Here is a 10,202-nt window from a genome sequence, read left to right on the forward strand (position 1 = left end):
ATGGAAGTGCTCAACGCTTCTATAGGTTGTCTACTGAGAGCAGAAATACCCAGCCAGGTATGAAGGGTAGAAGTGTTGGTCAATATCAGTCCAGTACCACCAGTGTTGCAGTTTTCTTGCAGGCTCACCAAATGCCTTTGCTGAATGTGAGGTCCAGTCTTTTGGACCTTTGGCTTTATGGTCCCTACTCCTTTCTTTCACAGCCACTGTTTTCACATTACAAAAAGCAGCCCTTTCTCAACCAACCACTTCCCTGTGTAGTCCCATTACAAGAGAAATTCCCCACTGGTCATCTTTGTTTTCATTCAGGCCAATTTCTACCCTCATGTAGAGTGAGGCAGCCCTAGTAAGCTGGAGAATCTGGCCCAGAGTTCAGTGGTGCCTTTTTTTAGGAATCCAGTTGAAAGGACTGCGTGGTTTTCCCCAAAGCAGGGATGTTCAGCAAACTTACTCTGCCCCATGTTAAAGGCCCTGCACCCCAGTGACAGAAAAAAAAGTCACCCTGGTCATTCAGAAGAAGGTGGCATATACCCGAAGATCAGTGACTTGAATATCTTTTCTGCATCAGCCACATCTTGCAAGCTGGATGTTTCTGCAGCTACCCAGAAAGTGTTTGATATTTGGAATGGTGTTTGCAAATGGCAGATAGGTTAATGTGAAATGTCCCTGACAGCAGTTGGATGTAATTTAGAGATGGACTAAAGCCACGTAGTTACATGTGGGATTTGGGTTTTGGCTCATTTTAGTAGAGAGATAGGGCCCAGAAAGGGTAATGCAGATTCAGCCACAGCTGAGTTTTCTAGAAAGACAGTTTCAGTCTGAAGAGGGACGGGCAATTTAACATCTGAACCATTCGGCCTCTGTAGACACAGCAGCTTGCAGACACTCTTCAAAGGTGTTAGTTCCTGGTGGTATCATATGGTCTTCTCTCTCTTACTGCTTCCCAAAGAGGCGATAAGGGTGGTAATGACGGCCCATGACTCCTGTACTAATTATAGTTCATCTCAGTAGTAAATTGCAAAACAAAGCAACTTAGAAATTCCTTACTCTTCCTTACCATTCTTACTTCCCGTATTGATCAAACTGTGCCTGCTCTTATTCACTTCATGTTCTTGGGACCTTAATCTCCTCCTTTGTGTGCCCACTTGCCAGGAAGTCTGTTCCCATGTTCTATGTAGCACAAGCTGCAAAATGTCATGTGAAGACCTATACTTCTCTACTAAGAGAGTGATTTATTCAGGTGTTCAGAATATGACATTCATTCCAACTGCATATGCAGAGATTGATTTTTTTCTTTTGTGTCTCCAAACTGATCTCTCTTGCAATCTGTGATTCTTTTCCATCCCTCACTTACCCTTTAGCTCTTTTGAAATCCAATCTGAAAATCATCCTCTCTGCCTCCAGTTGTGCTTTGGACTTTGACACTATGCAACTCAGCTTATAAAAGCTGCTTGAGAAGACAACTAATAAAACATGGCCCTGAACTTATTTAGACACAAATGCCCAGAAACAGAGAAGAGAGTCCTGAAAACGTTCTTTTGAGAATATAAAATGTTGGGGCCCTAATAGTATAATATCTCTTGCAAATAAGAGCTTTTCTAGGAACAGTGTACTCCCAGTGCCATTCTGGGGAAACAGGTTCAGTGGTGAGTCAGTGTAAAGAAGGAGACCTACTTGCTCGTTCATCACTACATGAACCTGGTATCTATATCACTGCTTAGCAAACCTTGCTTCCCAATAATCCCATCTTCTCCAGAGCTGCACACCAAGAGCGCATTCAGAGCAATTCATACTGCAAGACTGCAGAGGTGGCACCTCAGAATGAAGTTGTATTCTTTGTCTCATAACCAAAACTCATTGGGCAGTCTATTGTCCTTGTGGATGCAGTAGGATGCAGTAGGTGTTACCAAGTTTTTTTCTTCTGCTTTCTAGCATTTTTGCAGGTGGCTGGAGGTAGGGGTAATGCCTGAGGTAACATTCCTGTTTGCTGGGTTGCTGGAATTTGTTATGCTCCTTAAGAAAACAGTTTGTTTTAGACATTTTTGATGCGTGTGCATGCGAAGAATGCACTGGAGGAAAAAAAAAAAAAAAAGCAGAAATAAGAAGACACTGAAAGGCCAGGCTGTAAAATTGGTATTTCTCAGTTTTTATTAATACTGACTGATGATCTATTTCTTCCACACTTGTCCTTTTTCCCAGCAAAATATGCTAAAGAGCAGTATGAAGTATTTGCCAATATCTGCAGTATCTCAGTGAATGCCTGTGCTGGAAATCAGCAATGTGACTTGCCTGTCAAAACTGGGTGTTGGGTAAAAAATTAGTTTAATTAGTTCTGCCACTCTCAAAGGTGTGGGCGCTCCCTTTTCACCTGTCACATCATGACACCTAAAGACTAGCAAGTGGAGACACATGTAGCGCTGTTCTGAACCATAGCAGAATTGCAGAGATGCTTCAGTCCCTGCTTAACTGTGCAAACTCCCATTTATGCATGTACTAAGTTTTTACTGCCTGTTGCCTATCCCTCTCCCCGCTCTGCTTTTTCATGTTCAATGCATTCTCCTCTCTGTGCCTCTGTCTCTCTTTCTCTATTTTTTCTCTCTCTATTGTTCCCCACGCCACTAACTGTCACTCACTTCATAAAGCCGTCTGGCTCAGAGCTTAAATATTGCAGGGCAACTAAAACCCACCATCAGAGCCAATTCAGTCATATCTGCTCAGTCGTGCGACAAGATTGGGACTTTTAGGGTAGGGAAGAAGAGAGACAAAAGTTCACTCTCCACTGCAGAGTGCCAAGAGAGGAGGGGGACACATTTCTTCGGTGGAACCTTTCCCAGTGGCAAGTTGCTTGCTCAACATCCTTAATCTATAGAGTTTCTTTTGCTGGTAGTGTGATCAGACTGCAATGTCTGGAACTTCAGGGTGGGGGTTTGCGGTAAGCCCACATGAGATAAGATCACAAGTCTGTTGACTCGGAGTGGGCTTAGGTGGTCTGCTGCTTTTTTCCTCGTTGCAGGCAATTTCAGGGAAAAGATGACTGCCTAAATTCATCACTTTCTCTGTTTTGAGACTTCAGGGGCTGACTGATTACTAGCAGAATCCTAGACACTAGAATTGGTCGTACCACTCATCTCCAGCCCACTCAAAATTGTTCCTTGCAGTTGAACCAGCTGAACAACCTTGAACCACTTCACTTGCAGAAAAGAGAGAGAATGGTCATGGCAGATTTCTGAAAGATGTGACTAGTTCAGAAATGATCTCAAGAAGAGTTTAGCCAAATGTAGCAAGCTGCAAGTGAGACCTTTGATGGAATTAGAAAAGAAACATTTTTCCTAGTCTGTTACAGTGAGTTTTCTGTTTGATGAGGTTTATCATGTCTACAATGTCACTCTTCCATGCTGCAATGGAAATGTTCAACTGGTAGCTGCGGATATCTGTGTGCCTCATAAAGAAAGAAAGGGATTGAGTTAACTGCAGTGCCTGGAGGACAATGAAGTTTATATTGTGTATAGCTGTGTTTTGTACAGAGTTGCGCATGATTGGGAATTGTCTGGTGTACTTTGCTCTGTGAATTTGCAGAAAGAGAATGTTTAAATCAGTTTAGATAATGTATGTAAATAGCATAATCTTCTGCTAGACTTGTTAATGTAAGTGCTGACATTAACACAGTCCTTTACAAAACTTTAATGACTGAGAAAGTAGCAATTTTCTATGGTGATTAAATTATATGTTTGATGCTTACATATGCAAGGTGTGTGTGCAAGTTGAAGGACTGTGTTCTGTTCTTCAGTTTTTAACATGGGGGTCTGGAGTTAAATTTTTACAGTGCTTAAAGACAAGAATAACAAGTCCATCTTGTTTTAGAAAAATGACATCATAGGGATTTTTGGTATAAAATTTGTGAAATTCCCCATAGAACTCTCTCAATATTTTGTGTGTTTGTGTATGTGTGAATATGTACACACAGTAGTTGAAACAAACTGGTATGCATTGCTGTGTCATAACATATGGCATTATAAATACATCCCAGTGCTATCTGAAGGAGGAGGGAAGCTGAGATACTCAGATTTCCATACTCATGATTGTACATTCTTGTTCCCAGCACTGTGTGTGTATGTCTGTCTGCGTATAGAAAACTATAGATGGATGTAGCATCTAAGAGATGAAGTTCTAGACCCCTGTGAACAGCTATTTTATAAATAACGTTCCCTGCTTCACTTGTAATTGTCCTCAAATTGATGTCCCTGGACCACTGTAATACTCTGTAATCCTCAGAAGCTTTAAACTGCTATACGTTAAATCAGCCCATTCCATATATGTTTCTGCTTTACTTCCCTCAGTCATAGATTTTCCTTTACCCAAATTATATAGTGGGAAGTCTGGAATATGCAGGATGAAGTCGTAGCCTAGGAATAATTTCTTAGCATGTAGAAATGACCACAGTTGTAATGTCTGACCTGCAGTACTGGAAAATGGACTACTTTCTTTAGCTTTCCCACAGGATACCCGCAGCTCGCTTCCAGCTCCATGACAGCTTGAGACAGCAGCAGTGACATTTTAGAGAGAGAAAATAATATTTTAGGACCCAATTATAGACCTTTGTATTTCTCTCCAAGTTGGCTCCAGTGTAACTAAGGCACCTGACTGCAGGACAGGGTAAAAATAAAATAGCCCCAATAACGTTAAATAATTATATTGTACTTAATGTATATTATACAGCAAAACTAGTATACATGGTGGTTGTTTATTAAGCTTATACAGTATTACTAACAGAAATGATGTTGTTATTGCTATTCTTACCTAACAGATACAATGATTTCTAACATACACCTCATATGTGCAACCCGTAGAGAATTTGTGTAGCTGCAAAATGGGCACCAATTTGAGATGATCTGTTTGACTCGTGTAGTTCTGCTGAAGAGCTTGGGTGCTTGAAAGCTTCACTCTTTTTTCTAACCACAGCAGCTGCATGCTGATAAATCTGTTCTACTGTACTGCTGGCAAGTGCTTGTACATGTATAAAATCTAAGCAGGCTCACACAACTGAGCCTACAAGGGACTACAGAGGACTCCTACCTGGAAAAGGAGTTAAATATACTCCCTGGCTGAAAAGTAATTGCCCATTTTTAGCCAAGGAAGAAAGAATTTAGCAAGCAGTTTGCTCTGCCTTCCCAGCACTTCTCCTGCTAATAAATCACAATGATCAGGTAAACAAGCAAGCAAAAACCTGCTGTTTTCAAAGCATATTAGGGAAATACTTACTAGTTGAAAGCAACAACAGATGTCAATGGGATAACCCCAAATCTTTTTAATTTAGCATAATTTGTGGTCATTCTCTTTCTTTTCTCTTTCCTTAGACAGTAAAAAATGGGTGACTGGAGTTTCTTGGGGAACATTTTAGAGCAGGTGAACGAGCAATCCACGGTCATCGGGAGAGTTTGGCTCACAGTGCTCTTCATTTTCCGCATCCTGATCCTGGGAACAGCTGCTGAACTAGTGTGGGGAGACGAACAGTCAGACTTTGTGTGCAACACCCAGCAACCTGGTTGTGAGAATGTCTGCTATGATGAGGCCTTTCCTATCTCCCACATCCGGCTCTGGGTCCTGCAGATCATTTTTGTATCCACACCTTCCCTAGTGTACTTTGGACATGCGGTGCACCATGTCCGCATGGAGGAGAAGAGAAAAGAGAAGGAGGAAGCTGAGAGGCGTCAGCAAGCTGAGGTGGATGAAGAGAAGTTGCCCCTGGCTCCAAATCAAAACAAAGGCAACAACCCCGATGCAGCCAAGAAGTTTCGCCTGGAGGGGACCCTCCTGAGAACCTACATCTTCCACATCATTTTCAAAACTCTCTTTGAGGTGGGGTTCATAGTAGGCCAGTACTTTCTGTATGGCTTCCGAATTCTCCCCCTCTACCGCTGTGGGCGGTGGCCCTGCCCCAATCTTGTGGACTGCTTTGTCTCCAGGCCTACAGAGAAGACCATCTTTATTATGTTCATGCTGGTGGTGGCTGCTGTGTCCCTTTTCCTCAACCTGGTGGAGATAAGTCACTTGATCCTAAAAAGGATTCGGAGAGCTCTAAGAAGGCCAGCAGAGGAGCAGCTGAGGGAGGTCCCAGAGAAGCCCCTCCCTGCCATCACAGTTCCCTCCATCCCGAAGACCAAAGGCTACAAGCTGTTGGAGGAGGAGAAGCCAGTGCCCCACTATTTCCCTCTCACAGAAGTGGGAGTAGAGCCCAGTCCCCTTCCATCGGCCTTCAATGAGTTTGAGGAGAAGATCGGGATGGGGCCATTGGAAGACCTCTCCAGGGCATTTGATGAAAGGCTACCATCATACGCACAAGCAAAGGAACCGGAAGAGGAGAAGGTAAGAGCAGAGGAAGAGGAAGAACAGGAGGAAGAGCAGCCAGCACCTCAGGAAGAGCCAGTGGTGAAGAAAGCAGAGGAGGAGGCGGTAGGCGATGAAGTGGAAGGGCCTTCAGCACCTGCTGAACTTGCCACTGATATGAGACCTCTCAGCCGGCTAAGTAAAGCCAGCAGCCGGGCCAGGTCAGACGATTTGACTGTATGAGGCTGCAGGATATGGGGAGCACATGAAAAGGAAAAGGAGGAAAAGAAAAGGAGAGGTAGAGAAAGAACCAAAAGATGTTTTTAAGCAAAGTGCTAAAATGGTCATTTGAATATTATTTCCTCTTGAGATTCTCAGCTGAAAAGGTACTATTATGGTAACTGTGCCCTATTTGCCCTGTAAGTCCACTTGAAAAGAAATGTTTTCCCTATTTCCACAAGCCAGCTCACTCCTTACAGTAATAGCTACATTGTACATGTAACTGATGTGTCTTTATTTTAAAAACTAAAGCAGCAGTGAAACCCAGATGCCACCACTGTGAACATATTTTCTGGAAGTTTTATGTTCCATGTTTCCCTAGGGATGTGGGGAGGATTTGACTCTTGAGCCAGCTAGGGGGAAGACTGATAGACAACTGTGTCTGGTATTTCTTTTTCTGTTTTCACCTATGGCATGTTGAGCAGATCTTCCCTTCATGCTGGCATGGAATTGCAGTTATTTAATTCACAAAGCAAATTGTGTGTTTAGCGTTACCACACTAAAATAATGAGCATTTTTTGCCCTCTCTATCCAGAAAATAAAGGGCAAAAATGTCCCCAGCTTGGGTCAGGTATCTTCCTTTTGTCAAAAATATTTCTGATCTTCAAGTGACATTGACAGTGGGCAAGATTAACAGTAGTGCTCTCACAGGATTTAGCAGATGCCCACAGATGGATTATTTGTCACAGAAGGGTCATCCAGCCCCGTGCCTGCTTCCCAGCACTGGAAAGAATAAATCCAAGTGATATTTTTTTACTGATAGTCATGTGACTTAAAGATCTGGAACTTGATTTACCAAAGTAAACTCGGGAAGGCTTCTCTGAGAGGAGGAACAGCCCCAGCCTCCAGGGCATGAAAGTGAATAAAAGCCTTCAGGGAATGAACCTGACAGGTGCTCAGTTCCTGGTGCTCCCTGAGTTATGGGCACTCAGCAAATCTCAGGCACAGAGTCCTGAGGGCACCTGTGAACCTAAACCACAGGTCTGGATAACTATGTGACTGTTTAAACCTCTAAATAAAAAACAGGTTTTCCAAGTTTGAAAAGCCTAATATGATAATAGTCTTTTCACATCCTTTGTTTTCAATCATCTGACAGGCAGGAGCCATCCAGTGGTCCACTTTTCTGTTAAGTGCCAAAAGTCTCTAAGGCATAAAACAAGGCCTTTCACAAGATCATTTAGACCTTTTCTGCCAACAGGTCTGTACAGAGTCTCAGAGCCTCAGCAAAGTCACTTTGGTAAAAAAAAAAAAAAAAAAAAAAAAAAAAAAAAAAAAAAGCAACCATTTTTTAAAGCATGTCTTGCAAATTTTTAAACATCTGTGGATTTCTAATTTTAGGGCTACGGCAGCATTGTTTGGCTGGTTACAGTGCAGCAATGCATTTAAAAGCTTCAAGTTAGCAGCTATGTCCCCCCCAAAATGAGCCTCATGCCAGAAAAGTGCAGGTATGCACTCTCATCTGCTCTGCTTTACAGACCTCAGACTCGACCAGCTCAGCAAATTCCTTCTGCTGGGCTGCAGTCCATTCCATTGTTCCCAGGGCAGGCTCTAATCCAGGTCAGAAAAAAAAAATCTTTAGCATAAGGCATACAATCTATCCTGCCATTAGCTAGAAAAGGCCCCCTGCAGTCTTCCATTGTAGCAGGGCTGACTTGAAATCCATTGAAGTCAATGGGCATCTAAGACTGATTTCAGTAGGCTTGGGCTCAAACCCTAGGTCTGCCTGTCCTTACTAACTTCCAGCCTAGACGACCCTGACTACAAGCAGTTCTGTCACTTATTGATCCAACCTGTTTGATGGACCTGTTTTCTGTGCCTTGTTACACAGCTACCTGTTCCAGCACAGAGGTGGCTGCGCTTCACTGATGAGTGAAGTAACCTGTACATATGTAGAAAGTTTGTAGGGTGCACTGGGATTCTTCAGCATCATAGCAGTGCCATATATTTTTACACTGTTAATCATTTTGCTCCTCTTGGCCCTGTGTATTTTCCCAAGGTTTGCAGCCTGAGCTAATAATCTTTGCTCCTTTAATAGAAGTAGTTAAGTTGTTAGGAGAGACATCCTCGCGAAGGAAGACTGGAAAATACTTGCTCACTTTTGAGAGGGAGTGTGACAGGCAACATATGCAAAGGATCACGCAGAGATAGAATTGGGAGGCTCTCAGTTATCCATTCTCATAATATAGCAATGAGATAACAGTGAACACAAATGGAAGGTGGGAAAACAAATGGAGAGGAAAACAAAACTGAGGAAAGAAAATATTTTTCAGCAGGAGGAGAATCTGCTGTGGCCAAGACTCTACTAGAGTTCAAGAAAGGGCAAAGATTTAAATAAATAGCAAAATCCCCACATTTACACTAGATAGGATGTATTACTTCTTATTTTCTTCACAGAAAAAATGTAAGAAAGTTTTAATGGTCCTAAGCACAAAATGGCCCACTAGTTGAAGGAAGGGGATAAGAACCTTTAGCCTTTAGGTAAAAGGTTCTGTAACTGTTCAGTATCAGGTATCTTCCATCTTCTTCAGAGGATCTGACTCTGCCAGCTATTAATACACTGGACTAGATGAATTGTTCCTCCACTTTATTTACTTGTAATTACTTGACAGGTCCTTTTACATATACAGTATTCAATAACCATCCATGTTCCTGACCTCTGACATGCATACCTTCATTAGATCATCAGACCACTTAACATTGACTGCTTGTTCATCAGAGGTGTATGTTCAGAACATAGCAGTCAGGCAACTCAGTCTTTAATCATGAGAAATTTCATTCTCTTCCACTGAGTACACTTCCAGTAAAGTACACTTTATGCAATCTACTTGAGGGACACTGTGTAGTTCTTTCACAGTTCTGCCACAGGAAAGCTGATTTCTTCCTCCAGGTCATGACAGCACAATGAAATAGGCCAATGTTTTCATCCTGCATCCAGTCAACTGCTTGTTGTTTTTTATTTTTTTCCAAGCCAGTTTTCAAGTGCCCTGCCAGATTGCTAAGGACTCTTAGCCATCAAGCATGAGCCACTGAATCAAGGCAGTGTTTCTTGGCAAACCAAGAAGGGGACTAATAGTCAGGTCTTCCGGCATGTAGCCTCATCCCTGCAATGAATTCACTGTGGGACTGTCAGCGAGTCACTCTTCCTTCTTGTTAAATTGGGAATAATTTTCTACCTCACAAAGATGATGTGAGGTTCAATATATTGTATTAGTAGTAGAATGGGAGGTCCTTGGATGGAAGGCCCTACAGATGAGCAAAGGATTATCGTTATTTCTGGATGTAAAAGCATGTAAATGTGTTTTCTCTCCCCCCCCCCCCCCCCCCCCCGCAGTGAGATGAATTTAATCATTTATGGGAGAAATTGCTAGTGAAGTTGTGTAACAGCCTCAGAGCTGTGGATTCTGTGTATGATTCTAATTAACAAATGATTAAGCAAAACATGGAAATATGTGGAGGAATACATGTAAAGAGCAGGGAAAATTAACTTCTTGGGAAGGGGGAAGTCACTGAACAATTAGAACCATGCCTGGATCATGTAAAAGTGTGCATACCCCTTGACTTCCCTCTACAAATTGTTAACTGATCACATGGTGCTTTGC

General features: G+C 42.5%; 1 protein-coding gene across 1 annotated transcript; it reads left to right on the top strand.

The window, feature by feature from the left end:
* Nucleotides 1–5,358: 5,358 nt before the first annotated feature.
* On the top strand, nt 5,359–7,842 carry GJA8 (gap junction protein alpha 8). Its single transcript, XM_026093328.2, has one exon. It carries the CDS (start codon nt 5,365–5,367, stop codon nt 6,565–6,567), a length of 1,203 nt encoding a protein of 400 aa, XP_025949113.2. The 5' UTR covers nt 5,359–5,364; the 3' UTR covers nt 6,568–7,842.
* The last annotated feature ends 2,360 nt before the right edge of the window (nt 7,843–10,202 follow it).

Source organism: Dromaius novaehollandiae, chromosome 1, assembly GCF_036370855.1.
Source record: "Dromaius novaehollandiae isolate bDroNov1 chromosome 1, bDroNov1.hap1, whole genome shotgun sequence".
Taxonomy (NCBI): domain Eukaryota; kingdom Metazoa; phylum Chordata; class Aves; order Casuariiformes; family Dromaiidae; genus Dromaius; species Dromaius novaehollandiae.